Source organism: Microcaecilia unicolor, unplaced genomic scaffold (genome assembly GCF_901765095.1).
Source record: "Microcaecilia unicolor unplaced genomic scaffold, aMicUni1.1, whole genome shotgun sequence".
NCBI lineage: Eukaryota > Metazoa > Chordata > Amphibia > Gymnophiona > Siphonopidae > Microcaecilia > Microcaecilia unicolor.
This window is the reverse complement of record NW_021963173.1, coordinates 105259-130253: the sequence shown is the minus strand read 5'-3', so window position 1 is coordinate 130253 and position 24995 is coordinate 105259. Positions and strand designations below refer to the sequence as shown.

The following is a 24995-nucleotide window of genomic DNA, read 5'->3' as shown; positions in this document are numbered from 1 at the left end:
TTTATCTCTCATAAACATCGACAGCAAGATATATGCCAAAATCACGGGTTTTCGTTGGTGTAAATGAATGTTGGCGCTAAAATATCAACTAAGAATATTCTATAATAGGTGCCGATTATAGAATATGCTAAGTCGGCATCAATTTCAGAGCTGAATTTTTAGGCGCTATATATAGAATCTCCTCCATATTGGCAAAAATATTAAAATTACCCAAACACTTAGAGGTAAATTTCCCAGATTTCATAAATGACCATTACGCTTATACCCGTAGTCAAAGCAGCCTTTGGTTTTCTTCCATCAATGACCACCTAACACTTCCTTGGTTAAAACTAGAATGTACACTATCCTCCCAATATCCTCTCAATATTCTGGCACACATGATTATTCTTAAATCCCTTAAACAGTGCTTAGTTCTATCGTTCTCAGTTCAGGCCTTCTGTAAAATTTGCCAAAATCCAAAAAATACAATTCTCACCTTGTCATATGGAATAATACTGACATCTTGATAGATTGCAAACTCATTTCATGGTCAACCTGGCAGTCATGTGGCATTTGGTATATTAAACAACTCCTTCATAAAGGCTCCTTTAAGACCCTTAATCAATTGATAACCAAATTTAATCTACTTACCTCTCAAATTCTATTCTTGGATTCAGCTTCAACATGTACTCACAGTCTGCTATGTCTGATACTTGCTTACTAGATAGATTTATTACTAGGAGTAGCCTAGTGGTTAGTGCAGTGGGCTGATAACCTGTGTTCAATTCCCACTGCAGCCCCTTGTGACTCTGGGCAAGTCACTTAAACCTCCATTGCCCCAGGTACAAAAAAAAACCTACCATATATATAATATGTAAACTGTTTAGTCTGTAACCCACAGAAAGGCAGTATATCAAGTCCTGTCTCCTTTCCCTTAAAATTATTTTGGCCCTTCAGAGCCTCTCTTTTTTTTTTATAAAACTTTCCAAGTTAGTAAGAGGCACTTTTGTCTGAGTATACAAGTATGGGAACAAGACTTAAAAGAAATTATCCCTACAGAAGCACTTTCTGGTCTCGAGGTCCATGATTCTCTGCCTCAATCACTCAATCTCTGTATTTCATGCAGCACAGCCTTTTGGAACCCGAGGAAATGTAAACTTACGGGTATATTGCTAAATCTGATAAATGCTGATCTTGCAGTAAAAGCACAGGTACACTAGTTCACATGTCATGTTAACTTAGGTATCTTGTGGTCTGAAGTTTGGGACAAAATCTTTCTCATTTTACAATTTGATGAAACTCTACATGTTAAACGTGATTTGGAAATCATGTGTTTTTGTGTATCCTCTTACTGATGATAAATTCTTAACTGATGTTCTCATTTCTGTAGCACTAAAATTAGTTATCAGTCACTGGAAAGATAACTCTGTCTTCGATATGTGGTAGAACTGGATCATCTTATAAAGGAAAGAAAATTTTGGAATTCCATTCTCCTTGCTTCAGCAGAAAACATTGTAACTGGAAAAATGTGATTTATAGCTCTCTCCTTTATAATGTTTCTCTTTACCCCCAGGATATCTGACTTTCAACTGGCGATATCTTTTAGCTATCACTTTTGTTTAGTCAGTTTTTTTTTTACAAAGCAGTGGTAAGCCCAATGCACAGGGCACTTTTTCCCGCAGCTTAGTAAAAGGACCACTCAATCATCAGCCTAGGATACTCATGTGACACCCATGTTCTTGTTTTCTGATGTTCAAGCTTTATTACATTTGTTGCGTATTATGCATATAAAAATTCAATTAGCATATTTTGAAAAAAAAAAAAGGAATTCAGTTGCGCCTAATTCCTGTTTTTGGCATGACAACTCCAACACTCAGTTGCCTATAGCAGTGATTTTCAACCAGTGCAGAATTTTATAAACTCTTAAGTGAAGAAATGGCAGATACTTTGACTAATGTGTTCAATAAGATGGTGGACATGAAATAGATACCTACATATCTTAATGAGGCTCAAATTGTTGTCTTGCCAAAACTAGGCCAAGTCCCTGAGATAGCAGAATCATACCACCTGATATCACTTCTTAATTATGAGGTTAAGCTCATGGCTAAAATCATGGTGAATCAACTGGTGAAAATCCTGTCTTTGGTAATGCTTAACTCGAAGGTGGATTTTGTAAAAGGTACATCTCTAAAAACCTTGTTTTTACTCTTTCTGGGAGTGCTAGGACTGGGGGGCACACAGTGGGGCTACAGAGTGATGAATTTGGGGCGAGTTGGAGAGGGTATTTCTTCACTCAGTGTTGCCAGAGAGTGTGGTGAGGGCGGTTAGCTTTGCTTCTTAAAAGAGGGGTCCGGGAGCCATTTTTGAAGTTGACTTGGGTAGGGTCCACTGCTTCTTTCTAGGGTGGGCAGCGTGGGATGTGTTGTGCTGTTTTGGGATGTTGCCGGGTGCTTGTGTCCTGGGTTGGCCGCTGTTGGAGGTGGGTTGCTGGGCTTGGTGGTCCTTCAGTCTGTCCTGGTGTGGCAGCGTTTATGTTCTTATGACTCAAATATAAACTGAGATCCCCATTTTTTTGTCCAAAATCCTCATATATTCAAAGTAGTAAATTTAAAACGAATCTGAGAAAATTTTTCTTCACTCAACATGCAATTAAACTCTGGAATTTGCTTTCAGAGGATGTAGTAAAAACAGTTAGTGTAGCGGGGTTTAGAAAAGGTTTGGATGGCTTCCTAAAGGAAAAGTCCATAGACCATTATTAAAATGGCCTTGGGGAAAATCTACTGCTTATTTCTAGAATGAGCAGCATAAAATGTATTCTACTGTTTTGGGATCTTGCCAGATACTTGTGACCTGGATTGGCCACTGTTGGAAACAAGATGCTTGGCTTGATGGACCTTTGGTCTGTCCCAGTATGACAGCACTTACGTACTTATCTCATAGCACACTGCCAAGGCACAAAAATTGTCAAGGCACACCATCAGTTTTTTAAGAATATATATTTTATTGTTTAACAAATTAGTATTAAGATTGTGTTTAAAGCTCAATAATTAAGGGCGCTACCAATTAGCATGCGCTGAATGCTGTGAAGGCCATTCCATTGCTATGGGCTTCGTCGCATTTGCCACGTCAGAATCGCTAGTGCAGCTTTGTAAAAAGGAGCCCTACATTTTTAATGATTGAGCTATCTTTATAGTTGAATACTTTTATTGAAAACACAAGTTGACAAAAGGGTAACAATACATTTCAAAGATAATGAAGACAGCTATGAGCAACACATATTCAAAAACAATAATTTTAAAGTGAATACCTCCTCCTCCCCACCAACGACAGTGCTGGTGGTGATCACATCCTTTCAATGTATCCAATCTGTTGGCCTAAATTCCTTCGACTCCCACCAGACACACATTTACAGAAATCTACCCCCGTAATGACAAAGTAATGAGATCATTGCGAATAAACAATCTGAATGTCACACAATTTTCACTATGTAATCTGTTTAAAATTTGTGATAACAAGCAAACTGTCACAGGAACATACACATGAAAACCATGGACTCACAATAATTGAGCCAATTAATGTATGGTCATATTAAAGCAGATTTAGGATGAAGGTTCCATTAACTTCCTCATGGTATCTGGTTACACAAATTGGGGAATTTTGCCTGACTGTTTTTCCCGGTGGTGGCAGAGGAAGGCAATAATGCAGACAGGCTGCTCGCACTATTCGGAACCCTCTCTCTCTGATGCTTCTCGCCTATGAGGAAGCAGGAAGTTACATCAGAGAGAAGACTCATGGGTTGGTACTAGCAAGCTGTCTGAATTTCTGACCGCTGCCGCTAACTGCTACAGAAGAAATCTTATAATGCTGGGTTGCTGGTTGTGAATGGGAGAACAGTGATAGAAAACTCTCACAGCACACCTGGAGAGCAGTCACAGCACATTGATGTGCCATGGCACACCGGACTATAGAGATTTCACTTAATAGGTCTTCAGAGCTACCTTAAATTTCTTATTTTGGTCAAGCTTTTCTAGAGAGACCTTGAATGTGCTCTGTAGCAAGGCACTGCCAGGCTAAGTTTCATTGGGCTTGTGACCTTCAGCAACATGTTTTGTCTTGTGTTAAATCTCTGTATGTGTTAAATACAAAAAGTTGTAACATAACATCAGTACTACAGTGGGTAGGGGAGGGGGAAAGTAATTGTCAAAAAGTTTGATGACTGCCTTTACTGTTATAGCTTTATTTAAATGTATGTCTTGACTTTGGAACTTCTGTTTATTCGCTGGTGGATTTGTTACCATTGCCTTGTCATCAATAAAAATAGTTGAATCATAAATCTCTGTGTGTTACCTGCCCTCCTTTTGTTATCTTACTTTTTTTGGTGATAATTTGCTAATGGAACTAATGTAACCTAGGTCAACTTTTAATTGTTTCACACCTTTTCATCATATCTTCTACTTCTTTACCACCGTTATTATTTGTAAACCATTTTTGATTTAAGTTTTGATTTAGAGGTACATCAAAGATGAAATGTGATACCATTTATTGCCTATTTATATTCATTAACTTTTTAATCGCTAATTATTCACTCTGCAACTTCAGTTCCCCGCACACCCAGTACCTAAAGAACTAATTTCATAATATGAATCTCTTACTACAATAAAAGGCAAGAGGGAATCTGTGACAGCAGAAGGGAATTTTGATCTAAAATCATTTGTTGGAATGTGACTAGAAAAAAAAAACACCCTGTACAATGTACTCCTATTTCCGATTAGGGCTGAAGAGTTATGACTATGCACTGCGGATTCTCTTAACAAAACAATATATTACTTTCCTCTCTGGTTTCGCATAGTGCTCCCGTCGGTTTCAACACTCCTTACTCAGGCCCGCCTTACACTTACTCACCACGAAAAGATTGCAAATTTGAGAAACCTTCACAAGTTAAAAAAAGAAAAAAAATCCCAGCTCTGTCAAAGAAGGGCCAGTTCTTATCAGACAAGGAACAGCGAGGAGGAGGAGGAGGAAGCGAATTCTTCTGGCACGGGACGCACTGGAGTCCCCTCCCCCTGCGTCGGGATGTTTTGGTATCGCCTTCCCCGCACTGCCATGTTGCATTGTGCCGCCTGAGTGCGGAGAGAGAGAGAGCGCAGCGAAAGCAGAACGGAAGCCCGGCGCGCGGGGGTGACTCCGGCGCGAGCAGCAGCAGCAGCAACAGCGTGTGAACGCGCGTGCTGACGCGCCTCAGCCCCGGCCTGCTGCGAGAGCGAGGCCGCAGCAGCAACTGCCGCCGCCGTGATTCATGTCGCTGAGCTCTCCCGGGCCGTGAGGGGCAGGAAAGTGAACGGGGGAGACGGAGTGAAGTCGGCGGCGCCACGCGAACCGGCGAGCGAAAGAGAAAAGGAAAAAAAAAAAAAAAAGCCGGCGCAATGAGCAACAACCAGCAGCAGCAACCGCCGCCGCCGCAGAGGCGAATGGCAAACGTCGGCTCCTTGCTGCTCACCCCGCAGGAGAACGAGAGTCTCTTCAACTTGCTGGGCAAGAAATGCGTTGTAAGTTCCACCCGGCTCCGTCTTCTGAGCTTTCTTTCCCGCCGAGTTTTAGAAGTAGTAGGAAAAGTAGTCCAAGTAGTATCCTGCCTTTTTTTTTGTTGTTTTTGTGGCCCAGTCGCCGGGATGGTCCCGGCCTCGACTGGCCAGTTCCGCTCTTTTCCTGCCTTTTTCCTCCTTCAGGTGGTTGTCGCTGCAGGACGAGTTTCCCTCATGTAGGCCTTTGCCGGTCAGCCAGGGCAATGTCACAACCTCTCCTTCTTCTCCCCTAACTTCATGTTTGTTTCTACCGATAGAGAGAGCCGCTCCCCCCGGCCTCTCGTGGGTTAACTTTGTATTTCTACTTATACGTGGGGGTTCCACCCCCCCCTTCTGTTAAATAATATATACGAGTGCTATCAAAACAGTTGTTGAGGTACACTGGAGAAGGAAAAAAAACAACTGGGTAGCTCTTGTTGAGGGACCGAGGTGTGAAATTTATGGATGACAAGTCTGCTGCTGTGAATGGGAGTGAGAGAGCTGCTAGAGAAGATGTGGAGTAGGTCAGGTGGGGCTGCTTTGGGCAAAGAATCTGGAGGTCAGGAAGTACGATGACTTGAGGTGCTTTTTGGATGTCGGAACATTTATTTAGTTAGTTTCGTTTGGAACGCGCCTGGCTTCGCTCTTTCTCCAGAACTTTTTTAAATGGATGGATTTCTTAGATATATATATTTTTTTAATATTATCAATAGAAATCAAACAAAATAAAACATGGAAAAGAAAATGATACCTTTTTTATTGGACATAACTTAATACATCTTATTTTCTTTTCCATGTTTTATTTTGTTTGATTTTCTATTGATAACCTTAAGAGTGGACTAACACGGCTACCACACCTCTCTACATGTAGAACCCCAAAGAATAGCAAGATTCCGGAATGCTAAAGAGTGACAAGATTCCACATCAGAATTTCAAAGAGTAGCAACGTTCCATGTAGAACCCGATCTGACAAAGAAGGGCAACCTTCGAAAGCTAATCAAGAAATGTATTAAGTTATGCCCAATAAAAAAGGTATCATCTTATTTTCTTTCCCATGTTTTATTTTGTTTGATTTCTATTGATAACCTTAAGAGTGGACTAACACGGCTACCACACTCCTCTTTTTTTTTTAATATGAAATTTTGTATTATGATGTAAACCGTTCTGTTTTGTGAATGCAATTTGAAACGGTATAGGAAATAGATAAACGATAACTGGCTTCTGACCCTTTGAGGATTATTTGCACTATTTTCCAATGCCTTATTTTAGCCGTGTCGTGCTGGAGGGAAGTCGGGTTCTGTATTTTGGGGGTGATCATGAAACGCGCTTTCAATGGTTAACTGCAGCGGAGAGAGCAGAGAATAGGATTTCCTCCCGTTTTTGCTGAAACTTCATCTCGGGTTAGCGAAAGGCAATTTATTTCTTTTCTCACTACCTGAAACCCAGAGAAGTTACTCGCTCTTATGCTGCGTTGCTTCTAAAACGGAAGTTGCCAGAAACGTACAGTGCTTTCCAACTCGCTCCCCCCCCCTTCCTTTAGGCTGGGCGTTAGAGTGATGGGTTGACCAGCATTCTTGTGTTCACATAATGAGTTGTTTAAGCATGTCGCACTGCATGATTGCAATATTTTCTAGCAGAACGTGTTTGTAGGCATGGGAAGTCCGAGACACCTGCAGGTTAAAAAAAAAAAAAAAAAAAGGTTCTCACCTTGACATCTATTCGCCTTCTTCCTCTCGCATTCGATTTGGTAATATTACTTCCGCAAAGTGGTTTCGGTTGCTCGGGAGAAGTCGGATCCTCTCAGTACTACCTTAGAAACGGAGCGCTGTTCTGTTTTAACTGCCGTTGCTACTTTCGGTATGGGGCGTGCCTCCAGCTGATGTGCTTTATTTTCTCTGCTGGGTCGCTCCCCCACAGGATGTGCTGGATTAGACTAAATGTTACCTTTCTGGCTGGGAACGAGTGCTCCATTTTGAAGTGATTAGGTGCTGAAGCTGAGAGGATCCAGCCCTGCTTGGGAATGAGTGCTAGATCCGTGTGGAGCCAGCCCTTCTGGTGGAGTTGAGTGCTGGATCCAAGAGGCTCCAGCCCTTCACATAAGAATGAGTGCAGGGGTCAGGAGCATCCAGCTCTTCTGAATGGAAAGAGTGTCAGTCAGGGTGGAGTCATCCATCAAGAGGAGAATGAGTGCTGGATCCAGGTGTATACTACCCATCTGAGCAGAGTGATTGCTGGATCTGGGTAGATCTAGCACTTCAGAGGATAGTGAATGCTGCATCCAGGTGGATATAGCACTTTGTTGGAGGATGAGTGCTGGATCTGAGTGGATCCAGTCCTTCAGTTTGGATTAGATAGTGGCACTCCCCTCCAGTCCTGCCCCCTTCATCTCCACAATGTGTCTACTCCCTTCCCAACAATGTATAAATGTTTCTTCCTCTCCCTATACCCCACTGTTTATAAATGTTCTCTTTTCTCCTCTATGGAATCTAATTTTTATCCAGCTTATGCCCTCTCTCTCTCGTTATGTTGCCGCCCCGTGCAGGATCCACGTTTCCACTAACCATTAGATTTTCCCTCTCCCTGCAGCATCAAACGCAACTGAAAATTGAGAACCTAGGCACACTGTTCTGTTTTGATTGACGCTGATGCTTTCAGAATGCGATTAGTCCCTGTGCTGACCTGTTGGTCACGATCACTTTCTGCGGGGTTCTGCTCTCATAGGAAGAGAACATCGTGTCGGAGGGATGGGACCTGCCAGAGAAGAACGGAACATGTCGACACTGGGGTTCCCTGCATACCGAAAGCATCAGTGGCAGTCAAAACAAAACAGTGATTCATTTTTAAGGTTGTGCTCTGAGGATCCCGTCTTTTACCAAGACCCTCGTTTGTTTAAAAATTGATTAGGTTGTTAATTGGGAATGTCATATTTTGGATGATAGGTTGATTAGTCACATAGATGGACTTATCTGACTTTTGTGACACAAGGAACACATTTCAGAGGTGACATCATGAGGGCGAGGGCTGGTAGTGGTAACCATGGATTTCATTGATATTGTCTATGTATGATGGGGTGGAAGAAGATGAAATAGGAAAAGTAGGAGAATAAGACAGCAAGTAAGCCATACCCTCTATCTCTGAAATTCAACAAAAATAACTTATACCCCCAAAGCGAGTAAATTGTTATCAAAGTGGTCTACCGTTAAGATGTATTATTTATTACTAAAATGCTTCTTGATGAGTTTTCCTTTTTACTGAAAAGCTCTTCTCACCTTCTCACACTGTTTGGCTACCACCATTATAGTAGCTTATTTTGAACAAGACTGCATTTAGATTGATTGGACTAATCATAAAGCACACTCCCCAAGGCTTGTAGAATTTTGCAACGCTGTGTACTATATCACTTTAGTTTTTCACTTTTTGTACACAAATCTGGGAAACTGATGGTGCAAGAATTTGAATGAGCAGGTGCTTTCATTATTGTTTCTTAGTGATCAAAATGTCAGCTGAGAACTTGATGGTTTTGAAATTGTCCCGATACTTTGCAAATGTTCAGTTATTTTTTTTTAGAGAGTCTTATCTGATGAGTTCTGATATTAGGACTTAAGCAAATGCTTACAGGAAGCTAAAATATTTTGTATAGGCTGTGAAAATATGCTGAATTTCTTTACCTTTTGTGGGCTGTTTGTGGAAATGTTTAAGAATTCATTCAGAGGAGACTTTCCATTTGTCCAGGCTTAAATACAAATGTATGCACAGAACAGACAAAGTGCATGGAGGACCAACCACCAAAGGCATATCAAACTCTTCTGTACTCCAAAAAGGAGTGGTGCTTTCCAAACTTGTTGTAAGGTGCTTGTATATAAGATGGTGCCATTTAAGTCACATTGCTTAATAGATTTCTTTGTGAAGTCTCTTAAAATGTAAGTGTACTTCAGCAAATACAGAAAGCACATTTTTTAAACTTGCTATTTGTCTTAATGTTAACATTTAAGCATTGTTCCTGTTAGAAGTTTTAATCACAGCTATTTGTTAAATACCATCAGTATCTTAATTCAAAACCTCATTTTTTCATCACTGGCTCCCTAGTGGTCACTAAAAAGTTGTCAAGATTTCTAAAAATCAGATTCCACTTACTTTCTTATAGTAAACTTGTAAATGTTGCAGATTCCAGCCAGTTCCATTCTTCAGCAGCTCTAATGATCACTCGGAGGGCAGCATGTAATCAGTGGTAGAAATATCTTTTAGGTTTTAGCAAACATTTTTCCTTACTCTTTTCTTGCCTTTTTAATTTTTTCATAGCAAGTTTATTTCGTTTATTTTGCTCTCTTTTATTGGAATGCATTACCAAAAGCCGTGAAAACAGCTTATGATCACCTAAACTTCCGGAAATCATTAAAAACTAACCTGTTCAAAAAGGCATACCCTACCGACCCAACTTAAATGCCTGTACCCTGCAACACAACAAAACCAAAGCTCATAATGGACATATAATAACTCTTCCTCTCTACGATTCTCTTCCTCTCTATGATTCCCTAATGTGTCTGTACACACAAACCTTATTCTACCACATTACTGTATTTGTTCATACCGGAATTGGCAAACGCCTTTACGGTACTATGTAAGCCACATTGAGCCTGCAAATCTGTTCATTGGATAAAGCACTCTAGTAGTGGCCTAGTGGTTAGAGCACCGGTCTTGCAATCCAGAGGTGGCCGGTTCAAATCCCACTGCTGCTCCTTGAAACCTTGGGCAAGTCACTTAACCCTCCATTGCCTCAGGTACAAACTTAGATTGTGAGCTCTCCTGGGACAGAGAAATATCCAGTGTACCTGAATGTAACTCACCTTGAGCTACTACTGAAAAAGGTGTGAGCAAAATCTAAATAAATAGGTGGGAAAATGTGGGATACAAGTGTAACAAACAAATAAAAAATTTACTGTTTTTTTTCCCTGCTTGTTTTAGAAACCAGATGACTTGGCTTCATATAAGCAATCCAAATTTATAAGGAGCAGTGGTATAAGTAACAGACAAAACCATAGAGTTTGGTTGGATGAAAATAAGGATAGTTAAGCTCCAATGTGAGCAGAGATTAAAAAGCAATTTATCAAAGCTGTTCATAGAATATTTGTGCTTTGCAGATATTTATAAAAGAAATTTGAGAATGGCTGTTTAGTCATAAGTAGAAGGAACTTTCAAAATTATTTAACACTAAGGGGTATGTATGTTTACTATGGTGCATTAGCATTTTTAACACACCTTTAAAGTTAAGGCACGTTAAACGCTAATGTACCAATATATTCTTATTGGTGCATTAGCGTTTAACGTGTGTTAAAATGCTAACGCGCCTATAGCGCACCTTAGTAAACATACCCCTAAGACCACTAATTGAAATAAAGTTAATACGACACACAGAAGATATCCTATAGTGCTTAAAATTTCTCTAGTATTGCTGCTTTCATGCATTTCAAAAATGAAAGTAATATTTTCAATTGATGCACAGTTATTTGATGCCTGAAATTTTGAAGCATTTGTTACACAGTACACAAGTGGATATGGATTTTTGAACAGCTAAATTGAATTGTGCCTGTTGGGCTTTGCTTTAAAAGTAAAAGCATTTAAAGCAATCCTAGCAATGAGGAAAGGATAGTGAATGAATAGCACAACTTACAAATACAGGCAGTGGATGCAGGGGCTCCATCACATGTCTGGATTAAGTTTCTGGCATGTCCCGACAGTGAAGAGGGAATTAAGTCAGTGAGTGACTCTGTAGAGTCTGAGTATTGTTGTTCTGAGTATTGTTGTACAAAGGGAACGTGGACAGACTAGTTGGATATTACCATCATATTCTATATATCTGAATAGCAGTGTACTGTTATTTTTGCTGATATGTAAGTATTTGTATGCTAAAGTTAATAAGGACTAATGGTGCTGTGGTTTTGAGGACCCCTCCCCTTTTTCCTGATAGCGCAATCTGCAGCTAATTTGTGTAAACATAACTGCCCCTTGTGCATCTGCACTCTGTTGCTTGCAGTTTGCCGCAGGTATTTTGAAGAAAGTGGTTATTCCAAGTGATTGTGTGCAACTGCCTTCTTCAGAATTTGACACAATGGACTAGAAAACAGTTGATGCATAGATATACAGTCTTAAAAAAATTGTTTCTAAACAAAAATTATATTACTATAAAATTTATGTAAGCATGCATCATGACTGGCCTTTTGAAAGGAAACAAATTCTCATATTTAAAGCTGATTGATAAAACTAGAAAGATTTCTAAAGTTTAGTTCCCTGGTTATGAAGCCTTTTGTGTCTATTAACATCTGAGATTTACACTAAAGAACAATTAAATCAAAGTTTTAGTAGGGAAAGAAAAAAAAAAGAAAACCTGCTTGAAGCAGTTTACAACAGCACATTTCCCTTTGGGCATCTCTACTGTGCCCTTGCTCCAATTCCACCGGAGACAACGGAGTCCCAACTCCAACAAAGGAGGTGGAGGCACTGGCAGGAACATAGTTGTCTGCTGTTTCTCCCACTCAAACTGCTCCAGAAACAATTTACTGGTCTAATTCAGATTTCTGGACTCTGTGCTGTGTAGCGTATGGCTTCCCTGCCCGTCACCCCCCTCCCCCAATTTTTAGGAAGACAGCATAAGCAGCAACAGTTAAGGGGGATCATGGGCACTTCTCCTGGTCCCCAGTTCAGATCACTGTAGAATTGGAAATGGAGGGCTATTGCCAGATCCTTGACTGTGAGTCACTTGGGTAAGAGCCTTGGCCATGCTTTTGTGGCCTGCATCCTTGTATGTATGGACAAACAGATGGATGTTCTCTCAACAAACTCTTTGCTTGTGCAGTGTGCCTAAAGAAAGGAATATAAGTCGGGGTTTGATTACTCTTTGTGCCAGGTTAGCATGGTGATCAGAACATTGACTGTGACACAAGATTTACTTCACTTCCTTCAGCTGCTGGTGCAGCAGTTATGTATTCTGGCTTGACATTATGCAGCATTCAGTGAATTTGAGCTGTGTGTTACCTGAACTTCTGTGTTGGTCTCATGTTCTCAAGTCTTGTGAAACTAGCACAGGAATTCAGGCAGTGTATGGCTTAAACTAATTGAGAGCTGTGTAGTGTCGGACTCATAGTAACATAGTAGATGACGACGGAGAAAGACCTGTATGGTCCATCCAGTCTGCCCAACAAGATAAACTCATATGTGCTACTTTATGTGTATACTAGCCGTTAAGCCCGTAAAAACGGGCGGGTATTGGAATGTTTTTTTCCCCAAGGCCCCCCTCCCGTTGCAGCTGCAAAGCCCCTGCCATCCTCCTTCCCTGCCAGCTCCAAGGCCCCCTCTGTCCCTCCCTCCCAGCTCCAAGGCTCCAGTCCTCCCCCCTTCCCAGCTGCAAGGCCCCCTGCCCTCCCCCCCAGCTCCCAAGGCCCCCTTCCCTCCCTCCCAGTTCAAAGGCCCCCTGCTCTCCCTCACAACTGTAAGGGGCCCCATTCCCTCACAACTGTAAGGGCCCCCCTGCCCTCCCTCCCAGCTCCAAGGATCCAGTCCTCCCCCCTTCCCAGCTGCAAGGCCCCCTGCCTGCCCGCCCTCCCTCCCTCCCAGTTCCAAGGCCCCAGGCCCTCCCCCCAGCTCCCAAGGCCCCCTGCCCTCCCTCCCTCCCAGTTCCAAGGCCCCAGGCCCTCCCCCCCAGCTCCCAAGGCCCCCTTCCCTCCCGCCCTCCCAGTTCCAAGGCCCCCTGCTCTCCCTCACAACTGTAACAGCCCCCCTGCCTTCCAGCTCCAAGGCTCCAGTCCTCCCCCCTTCCCAGCTGCAAGGCCCCCCCGCCCTCCCTCCCAGTTCCAAGGCCCCAGGCCCCCCCAGCTCCCAAGGCCCCCCAGCTCCCTCCCTCCCAGTTCCAAGGCCCCCTGCTCTCCCTCACAACTGTAAGGGCCCCCCTGCCCTCCCTCCCAGCTCCAAGGCTCCAGTCCTCCCCCCATCCCAGCTGCAAGTCCCCCCGCCCTCCCTCCCTCCCACCCAGTTCCAAGGCCCCAGGCCCCCCCAGTTCCCAAGGCCCCCTTCCCTCCCTCCCAGTTCCAAGGCCCCAGGCCCCCCCAGCTCCCCAGGCCCCCTTCCTTCCCTCCCTCCCTCCCTCCCTCCCAGCTCCAAGGCCCCCCTCCTTCTGAGACGTCCCATGTCCCCTCCCCCCCCCAAGGTAGCCGCTACCGCCCCCCCCACGCCGGAGTCGCCACCACCCCCCCCTTCACCCGGCCCGGGCCCTCTCTTCGTTATTCAACTTACAGCAGCGCCGAAACAGCAGCAAGCAGTAGCTCCCGTTGGCCTTCCTTCACTGCCTGTGCCTCGCCCTCGTGTGACGTCACGTCGGCGAGGGCGGGGCACAGGCAGGGAAGGAAGGCCGACGGGAGCTGAAGCTGAGCTGCTTGCTGCTGTTTCGGCGCTGCTGTAAGTTCAATAACGAAGAGAGGGCCCGGGCCCGGTGAAGGGGGGGTGGTGGCGACTCCGGGGGTGGGGGGGCGGTAGCGGCTACCTTGGGGGGGGGGAGCGGTAGCGACGTCAGCGGTTCCCTCCCTCCCCTTCAGCGCAGTTTCCCTCTCTGTCCCGCCCCCCTTCCCCGTCATCACGTCTTGACGCGGGGGCGGGACAGAGAGGGAAGTCTCTACTGCGCATTTGCAGGTGAGTCGGTCACTTGCCATTTATAGGTTTGATCTGACTTTGATTTGTATCTGCCATTTTTAGGGCACAGACCGTAGAAGTCTGCTCAGCACTAGCCCCGCCTCCCACCACCGGCTCTGCCCAACAAGATAAACTCATATGTGCTACTTTATGTGTATATCTGACTTTGATTTGTATCTGCCATTTTTAGGGCACAGACCGTAGAAGTCTGCTCAGCACTAGCCCCGCCTCCCACCACCGGCTCTGCCACCCAATCTCAGCTAAGCTTCTGAGGATCCATTCCTTCTGAACAGGATTCCTTTGTTTATCCGACGTATTTTTGAATTCCGTTACCGTTTTCATCTCCACCACCTCCCGCAGGAGGGCATTCGATGATACCATTCAGCGATCATTGTCTCTTTTTTTTTTTTTTTTAAATTCTTTATATTTCATATTAAATTCCAAGAAGACATCTTGTACAGAAAAAAGAAGATGATATTCACAATATTTATAAACAAATAAACTAAATTACTAGTAACAGTTTACAACCCTCTTATGTTAGTCCACAAATGGGAGAGAGAAACAAGGCACAATATAAAGTAATAATAGTATTTAAGTATTTAAACTCTAACAGAAGGCCTGAAAGGAAGTACACAGGATTATAATCTTAACTAAGGAGTCGACGTCGGGACCGTTTCTGAGTTTAAATGTGGGGTAATTACTTTCTTAGATTCTAAGAATGAATTTAAATGCTGGGCATAAAAAAAAATATATTTTACTGAATTCAGCTTCACTACACATTTACAGGGGAAATTCAACCAAAATAATCCTCCCATCTGAAATACAGTGGGACATAGTTTAAGGACATTTTGACGTCTCTTTTGTGTTACTTTGGAAATGTCTGGGTATATTCTTACTTGGTAATTCAAAAAAGTTTCTTTCCTATGTCTGAAGTCTGGTTGCAGCACAAATGTTACAATAAGAGTTCGGGGTTCCAAACCCACATTGTCAGCTTCTATTATTTGTGAAATATTCAAAGTCTAAATTACAGGTTCACTTCCTTCAGATTCAGGTTGTCCATCTATAATTGATCTTTTATATGGCTGTAAATAGTAAATATTAGATATTGGTGGACAAGACTGTTCTGGAATCTTTAAGATATTGAGCATATACTTTTTAAAAGTCAGCAATGGAGCCACCATTTCTTGTCTAGGAAAATTTATTACACGTAGAGCCTTTGATCTTTGTTGTTTTTCTAGATTTTCCACTTTAGTCTGTAGCCATTTATTTTCTTTTATAATACCTATTTGTATCTGCTGAGATATTTTAATATCTTTGACATTTTCTTCAGTTTTTTCTTCTATAGCTTTAATTTGTTTTTCCATTTTTAAAATGGTTTCATTGGGAACTTGTATTTTCTGGGATAATAATGACAATTTCTGAGAAAAGGACGTTTCCAAAGTCAAAAGTGCTTCCCAAATCGTTTCAAGGGTAATGGTTGAAGGTTTAGGCAAAAGTGAAGACTTACTAAGTGCTGCTGAAGAAATCTCAGGAGCTTCGAAAGTTTTTCCTCTCCACCTCATTAGGTTTTCCTTCAGAGACGCCGTCACCATGCTGCACTGCCCTTCTCCATCGGGGCAATCGGCGCTCGATTGCAGGAGTCTGACCCGACTGCAGCAACCACTTCCCCCACTTCGGGAGGTGTAGAATTCTGCACAGACGCTTCCTGCACGAACGCTGGCATTGGAGGCGGATGCCTCAGCTCGGGGCTAAGTGTGGTGTTTGCTTCTTGTTGTGGAAACGTTTCTCCTTTCTCCATTTTCACAATCAGCGAAGAGTCAGAGCCTCCATGTATTCCTGGCACAACGAAGCGATCCATGGCCCCGATTAAAGGTGAGGAAGACACTGCAGGGCTTGGCCTTTGCCTTCCTCTCCGTTTAGGCATTCTTTAATTAAATGTAGAAAAAAGGAATAAGACGGGCTTAGGAGTTGCTTCGTCTCACTCCCTTCAGGTTGCCATCTTGAAACTCACCTCAGCGATCACTGTCTCAGCGTAGCCAGCAAGGTAAAGAAGTGGCTGGCAGAGGGAGAAAGCTGAGTTAGATAGGTGGCTAGCTCATAGAGAAGAGAGGAATGACTGGCAAGGAATTTGGGGGAGGAGTGGATGAATGGCTAGGGGAGTAAAGAGAGATTACTGGCTTCTGGAGTGGTGGTGGGGTTGGGGTTTGAGAGTTGAGGTAGAGAGGTGTGGTAGCCGTTATCAATAGAAATCAAAATAAAACATGGAAAAGAAAATAAGATGATACCTTTTTTATTGGACATAACTTAATACATTTCTTGATTAGCTTTCGAAGGTTGCCCTTCTTCGTCAGAGTTGAGGTAGGAAGACTGATGAGGACAAGGCAATTGAGTGTGAGAGAGAGAGTCTAATGAAGGATCCAGATCATGATGAGAGCTGGGAAGAGGAAGTAGTCACCTAATGGTAGCAGCCCCTTAAGAGCAGCACATCATTCTCTAGATGATGGGATGAGATTGAAAGGACTGATTTACTAAGCTTTTTTTTCTTTCCCCATAGTAACAGAAAAAGACTTTAGCTAAAGCTGAATAAATCAGGCCCTACAGGAGTTGTGGGGAACCCAGTGTGTTAGTCTTTCTCCTTCCTTCATCCGCTACTCTTCAACTTTGGTGGGAGTGTGGGGGGAAAAGAGTGAGAGAACATTCAGCCACCAGCCTATATATCTAGATAAAATATTTCAAAGCCTGATTTAAACAAAACAAAAAAATGGTGGAAGTTTTCTGTTAATGAACTAACCTTTTAAGGGTGTTTTTACTTTTTCACTCTTTTTCTTTGGCTATCCAACTGAATCATATCTGGCCTTTGCAGCATTAGTCTGATTTGTCCATTTTCAAATTTGATGTTTCTTATTTTACTATATTTTTCCCATGTGTCAAATTTTTCTGTTATGTAAATTTTTGGAGAGTTATTTTGCTTAGAGACACAGAAATAGACAGAGACATTATTGATCTCTTTTGTAGCATTCTTTCCAACTGCTGTTGGTTGAAAACAATAAGAAAGGGGTTGATGCAGAAAGCCACACGGTTTATCTACGTACCCCATGACTGAGTGCTTGGCTCCTACCCCAAAATACTGTGGTGGATGCAGTAATCAATGAGTACTCAAATTACTGATGTATTAAAAAGTGCATACTGCCTGAAAAAACTGTGCATACTGCAGCAGCAATCTGCAACTCATTGCTAAATGCAGGGCTGTGGAGTTGGCACTGGTAAAAATGAAGCCACAAAATCATAAGTTTTTATTTTGAAGCTATTGGTCCTAATTGTGTACATATTTCTGTAATTGATCAAATTTCTCTTAGATTACTATACATAGTAGGAGTCAGACAGTAGAAAAATAGAGGAATCTAAGTTGAAGGTTTGGTGTACCGACTCCAGAGCATAGGCTAAATGTCCTCCTTCCTGTCAGTGTGTGAGCAGTGATTGGCTCAAGCACTGACAGAAAAGGGGACTTAAAAAAAAAAAACTTGCCAGGTATTCATCCCCCCACCTCCCCACCCAGCACACAAACCAAAGCCCTGGTAGTCCAACAACCCCCCTCCCTATCCCTAAACATTGAAAAATACATCTCTTATAGTTCAGTCAACATAAAAAAAAAAAACAACAACACATCCCTTATAGTTTAGTGTATTCCCTTCCCTGGACTCCACCCACCTGAAAAAGTGGAAAGGCAGGAGTGATACCCACATACTCTTGCCTCTGCTGCAAGTATCATTCAAAAATGGCAGCTCCTGACCTCTAGCGGTGTATTTTGACACACTACTAGGGGGGGTCAGTCTACCAAATAATGCAATAACGTTGCCTTATTTGGTAGGTTGCCCCTGGAGGTGCATTGGGATGCTCTTCTAGGAGTCAGCCTACCCAATATGGTAAACATTTCCTTATTTGATAGATTGACCTCTAGCAGTACATCAGAATGCACTGACACTTTGAATAATAGCAGCACTGGAGGCAGGAGTGAGTGGGTGGGTAGAGTCCAGGAGGTTTGGAGAGGGGAGGGGTGTTCATGAGACTACCAGGAATGCATTTTTTAATGTTGGGGAAGGAGAAATTAGATCTTACCTGCTAATTTGCTTTCCTTTAGTCCCTCCGGACCGGACCAGGATTGGACTGATGGGTTGTGCTCGCCTACCAGCAGGTGGAGACTGAGAAAAACTCTGACTCTAGAGAGCCAATAGGAGCCCTGGCCATGTGACCTTAGCCTCAGTATTTGAATAACAAAGCAGGAAAGAAAGAAAGAAAGACCATCTGTGCCGTATGGAATCCTAGCAGCCACAAAGCACTCGGCAATGCCAAGTATCAGAGCTCACCAACAACTCTTACCAGAGAAGTAGTATGGCCCGATTTGTATTACTGCTCACCAGCAACTCTCACCAGAGAAGTGGTATGGCTCCCTTGTCTTACAGCTCACCAGCAACTCTCACCAGAGAAGTGGTATGGCTCACTTGTCTTATAGCTCACCAGCAACTCTCACCAGAGAAGTGGTATGGCTCACTTGTCTTATAGCTCACCAGCAACTCTCACCAGAGAAGTGGTATTGCTTACTTAAAGTTTCACATATGTATACTAGCATGGCTTACTTAAAGGTTCACATATATATATACCAGCAATTGGGTACCCAGCAACTCTCACCAGAGAAGTGGTATGTCCCTTTTGTAGGAAAGCTCACCAGCAACTCCTACCAGAGAAGTGGTATGGCTCACTTGAATTAGAACTCACCAGCAACTCTCAGCACAGAAGTGCTAAGGACCTCAAAGTTCTATACATATATAGATATATAAACATATACATACATATATAGATATATAAATACATACATACACATATATTCCAGCAACTGAACCCACCAGCAACTCCGACCAGAGACGTGGCATGGTCCACTTAAAGTCCTATATATGTACAAGCGTCTTTGTTTTTCTTTTTTTTTTCTTTTTTTTTTTTTAATACCCCGTTGAAAAAGTGACAAAATATGGGAGGGGCCTGGTCCGGTCCGGAGGGACTAAAGGAAAGCAAATTAGCAGGTAAGATCTAATTTCTCCTTCCTTAGCGTCCCTCCGGACCGGACCAGGATTGGACTGATGGGAAGTACCAAAGCAGTAACCTTAAGGGAGGGACCCTTTCAAACCCCTAAGCATCTCCGAGTTGCATAGATCACCTCCTGGCGACAATGAACATGTAGAGTGTATATCAATCAAAAGAGAATGAAGATAAGCTCAAAATGGCACCGTACAAAATGTGCATCTAGTGCACCAATAATCGCTGTGCGAAGGAAAGAACCCCGCTTCTCAAGATGGAGCATATGTTAACACTCTCAGGAAATGGTCCCCCAGTGAGTAGACAAATAGAAGGTATGAATTCCTTAATACGTCGAGATATAGTGAGGCCGAAACAACGGCAACCTTACCTTGACTAGAAGTACCAAAAGGAAGGAACAAATAGCTTGTAACAGCTCTCTAAATATATAAGATCTGTTTTAATATATAAAGCATATATAAAGCATATAATTTCCTGTGATCTTGAACGCCAGTAGAAGAGTCCAGACCAGTAAGAAAAAAGTGATTGGAAAAGATGAAAAATGGGAAACTACGGTAGAGTGAAAAAGAAATACCCAGGTAAAGAAGTACCTCTTACCTAGACGTACTAGCTGATTGGAAAAAAAGAAAACGTTGAGAGAAACTTGCAGTCCTGACCCTGCTAGCTGAAGCCATGGCTACTAACAACAGTGTCTGAAAGGAGAAAGAAACCTTAAAGGAAACAAGATGATTTTGAATTATCGTGCGAAGAATAACAACACCCTGTCCCTCTGACAATGTCACTAAGGCACAGAGGCTAAAAGCTGAGAAGAGAATACTGCAACTACAAAAGATGCCATCCTGCTTAGCAAGGCTGAATGCCTGTCCCAGACTGAGAGCATGCACCAGCCTGAGCAAGAGAGAAACAAAGAGGCCGGACTGGTGAAGAGAGAAGGTCCTCTAGAGAAAAACAGAAAACCCCCTCGGCTCCATAAAAAGTCACGATGACAACCTAAAAGGCAGTCTGGTATATCTGCAAGGATAAATATCTAAGCGAAATGCCCGACCTGAAGAAAAGGCCCCCATGCCAGAAGGGGATGGCATGCTTCAGGGCTGGTCAGATGGTAGATCCATACAAATGACTCCCCTTGAATAAAACAGACATCAGCCATGAAATAAACCAAACGTCAGTGCGGATGTGAACCCACCTAGGAGGCAGGACGACTAGAGTCAGAGTGAGAACCGAAGCTGGGCCTCCCGGATGACATCTCACTGCACTGTTCGCTAGATTACCCCTTAGGCAGCTTACAGAGAAAAGTGAAAACATGCAAAAATAAAATGACATACATGTCAATCGTGTAAAGGGGGGCACATGCAAGCCCTGTAAAGAAACAGAAAGGATGTACCTTCAATACACAAGAAGACCAGAGACCTACCAAGGGCCTCAATATGTAGCCTAAGAAGGCAACAGACCTACCAGGAGACCGCAGACCATTCTGAAAGAACATAAGCTAGAAACAGTCCTGCCAGAGAGCAGGATTGAGTCTTTGAAGTAACCTAAGATGATAACAGTCCTATGAGAGTCCAGAAAGAGCATTCCGGACTAACATAACATGGCAACAATGCTGACCAAAGACAGAGTGCTCAGAATCAAACGCTAGCCCTCAGGGATACCTCCTTGCTCCGAGAGCGACTGACAGTCCCCTAGTTTCAATGTATAGAGACCACATGGTAATCCTGAAAGCAAACCGAATGCCAAGAGCCAAGAAGGAAAAAATTAAGTTGCAAAGTAAAGAGACCACATGGTAGTCCTGGAAGTAACAACCAAATGCCTGGAGGAATGTCCTACTCAACTAATGCCGAAAAGAAGAGCAGCAGTCTCGGGGAAAAAAACAAAAGGGAAGCTGCAAATGCTTCAGAACACTCAAAAGATAAAGAGCACGGGAGTGCAGCTCATGAGACTGCAAAAGGCAATTGCCCAGGGAAAAAACCTTGCAACTATGTCGCACGTAACCCCAAAATATTGTGGAGACTGCAAAATATTTAGACGACTCTTTACCACCAGTACTAGGCATCCTGAGAAGCATAAAAATTGCACTTCTCGGTCTGCGACTTGCTGACTTGTCGACAAGAGGTTTTTTTTTTGTTTTGTTTTGTTTTGTTTTTATTTTTAAATAGCTAGCTGACTCGCCATGAGAGAAAAATCTCCCCTTTTCTGAGGGGTAGCATAACTATGATGAACTTTTAGAGACTGGAAAACAGTGTTGTGAAGGGACATTATTGCGCATTGTGAGCTGGTCACCCTTCCAGGACCCAGCCCGGGCGGACCCTGCTTAGCTTCCTTCACACCGGGCTCTATCCTTCTCAGAAACTCTCCTAAGAGAAATATGCAGAAAAGTTTGTATCAAAAAATGTGCTGCACGAAGCTTCACTATGGATCGAAGGCTTTCATGAAAAAGACTTGAGACTTTGAGAGCGCTCTTGACAGCATTTAGAATTGACATAGGAGGAAGGAAAATTCCTTCTTAGGAACTAGGTTCTTGTGATAAAGATTTGAGACATTGAAAGTGCGCATGACGGCAGTGAGATTCCAAATAGGAGGAAGGGAGATCCATTCTTAGGAACTAGAAATTAAAATTGCATTCGGAAGAATCAAGAGAGAAAATGGTCTAAGATCCAAGAGTCTATGTAGGGAGACCCCTACTTCACATGCCTTGCCGTGAGAGCGATAGAGAAAGGAGGCAAAATGAAAAGCATAACCATCTAAAAATAAAACCGCAAGAACTCCTGGACAGAGGAAATAAGAAAATGACTGTCATGTAAGAGTAGCCTGCAACTATGATTTCATGACACAAAGTTAAACAGGTGAGAGTGGCATGTACCTATGACAACATCCTTACTGCCCCCATGCCTGTGGAAGAACAAACGTATAGCTGACATATAGGAAATATCCTGGAATGGAAAGCAACCTTTCGAAAAATGCTATAACAAAAAAAAAACACAACTCTGAACTACCTTCCAACAGTCACATTGGAGCAGACTCTGTGGGTGCTTGAGCACCCCCAATATTGAGAAAAACTCATGTATATGTCCAAGGAGGGGTCATTTCCATTGGACTTAGCACCCCCAATAATTTTGAAAAGTTGGCTCCTAGCCCACAGACAAACGCCACCCGAGATTATAAAGAAACAAACATCAAACAGGCTGGCCACGTGATGAATATATAGTGGGACATAGACATACAGGAGTCCAAGATAGAGAAAGAAATTGCTAAAACTTGGACCTGCACCCAGTTCTGTAGCCCACCTTTTGATGCTGCTTTTAACTCCTAACCCTTATTCACTCTGTTCAGAACCCTTATTTTAAACCTGCTCACTTTAAAATCTCCTTATCTCTTGTTTGTTTTGTCTGACCTAATGAGATTGTAAGATCTGAGGAGCAGGGACTGTCTCTTCATATTCAAGTGTACAGCGCTGCGTTTTTCTAGTAGCGCTTTAGAAATGATAAATAGTAGTAGTAGCAGCTTCAGAGACTGTAGTGCTATTAGGCTACAGCAACCAGCTACTCAACATTAAAAACATAAAAAGCAAAGAAATGACCCCCCTAAAGAACATAGGCGACTCCTGAGAAAGATCAGCCCCAAACGGCCCGAAGACGGCGAAAGAGAAAAGTCCCGACGCACCCCCCAGCGGCGCACAATATTTACAGGAGCCGGAAGAGGAGATCCCCGACGCTAGCATACAGCGCGTCTCAGCTTCTCGGACATGACGGTAACGCGCGTACCCGATTCGCGCCAAAATCTCTTTTTTTTTTTTTTTTTTAAGCCCTGCTCCGCCGAACAAACCGCTAAGGGAAGAACACAAACGGCAGTGCTAAATAAAATACAGCTCAACTCAAAGAGGGCTGAAAACAAAATGCTGCCGCTTACTCTTTTTTTTTATTTATTTATTTATTTTTTACACAGCTGACTCACAGCATTCCCATGCAATCAAACATAGCTGTCTGCTCATTCAGTCAGTGGGGACAAGTTGTCTTTAAATTTTTTTTTTTTTTTTTTTTTTAACACCTAAACTCCTCCAAATTACTGCTGCCTTTTTTTTTTTTTTTAACCAGCTAGATAATATAGACACCTAAAACAGCAACCAGAGCTGCCTGCTCGTTAAAGTAATGGGGAAAACTCCACTGAAGAGTAATAGAACAACACATAGCTGTCTGCTGGTTAGAAGCCGGGGGATGTAGCTTGCTCCTTAAAATGCTTATAAGATTTAACTTTCTATAGTGGCTGCCTCTCCCAAAGACATACACCTTTCTAAACAAAGGGTAGTCCTTCCCAGCTATGTATGGGAGATGGGGAGGAAGGGGGGAGGGACCCGGAGACATCCGAGTTTGACACCCCCAGAGGCTGTAAAAGAAAGGAAAAGAAGTCCCTAACTGACCAGCGTCTAACAGAGAATTCCTAGGCACAGAAGAAGAGGTAGCAATGTTGTTCTTATTGTAAACCTCTAAAAGAGAAAGAGAGAGACTAATGGGCTCGCTTCCTACCTGCTGGGAGACTGAGAAAATACTGAGGCTAAGGTCACATGGCCAGGGCTCCTATTGGCTCTCTAGAGTCAGAGTTTTTCTCAGTCTCCACCTGCTGGTAGGCGAGCACAACCCATCAGTCCAATCCTGGTCCGGTCCGGAGGGACGCTAAGGAATGGGGAGGTGCTGGACTACCAGGGATCTATTTTTTGTGGTGGAGGTAGGGGAGGGGGGGGGGGGGGGGATAGTCATTCAGTCCTCTCAACTAAACCGTCTACACTGCCTGAGACCTGGTGGTAAATTTCTCACATTTTGCTCATGGTCTTCTCAAAAAACTTCTGTGCATTGTGAGGGATTAACTAATAACCCCCTTATCATACATTTGATGTCTACCACATGTGTTAATTGTGGCGCAGAACTTCTTTCCGTATCGTGCGGCTAGTAGTGTGCATATAGATTGCTCATTGACAAAGTGCTTCTGCCACTGAAAGATTCTCTTTTCTGTAAGTGGAATGCAGTGCTAAAACAAATGACCTGTGATTAATCAGCTACTCTTGAATGGTCAGTGCTTCTAGTCACATCAGTGCTTGGAAAAATGTTTCCATTAGGACCAGAGCAAAAATCCTTTTAAGCAAAATATGTATATATGATACAGTAGACAGTTGCATTAGTATATTCAGAGATCCTTTTACTAGGCTGTGGTAAAAGGGGGGCCTGCACTAGCGTTGTATGTGTTTGATGCACGCTGAGGCCCCCTTTTACTGTAGCGGGTAAAAGACTGTCTTCCTTAGTCTCGGCAGCAGATGAATACAGGAACTGGTGGGTTGCATTTGCCTACCAGCAGGTGGAGATAGAGAACACTGAAGTGAAAGCGGTGACCCTGGACGTCCAGCTCCTCATCTCTTCAGTGTATCTCTATCTCCAGCAGGTGGTGGACGGATTCCTTCCAGCTCCTGAATTCTGCTTTGGAGTCTCCTGTGCATTTGGCCAGTTGAACGGTGGGGTGTGTGGCTGATGTTGCCACCTTTTGAGGACATACTTGGTCTCCAGGTCCCTGTCCTACCCCAACCTCCCCTGCTCTCTGAGTGCTCCTGGGGGTACTGTTCCTGAGCTGGCTTGTCTTCCTTATATGTAAAACAAACAAACAAAAACCCTTATAACACTACAGCTTCCAGCGGGCATTAAAAAAAAA

The 24995-nt window shown here is 43.1% G+C and overlaps 1 protein-coding gene across 1 annotated transcript in view; it reads left to right on the top strand.

Moving 5' to 3' along the window:
* Positions 1–5041: 5041 nt before the first annotated feature.
* LOC115459040 (neural Wiskott-Aldrich syndrome protein-like) overlaps positions 5042–24995 on the top strand; it is a gene marked incomplete at its 3' end in the record, with an annotated part of 118467 nt that continues 98513 nt past the window's right edge. The window contains 1 exon segment of the mRNA XM_030188903.1: positions 5042–5525. Coding sequence (XP_030044763.1) covers positions 5403–5525 — 123 coding nt within the window.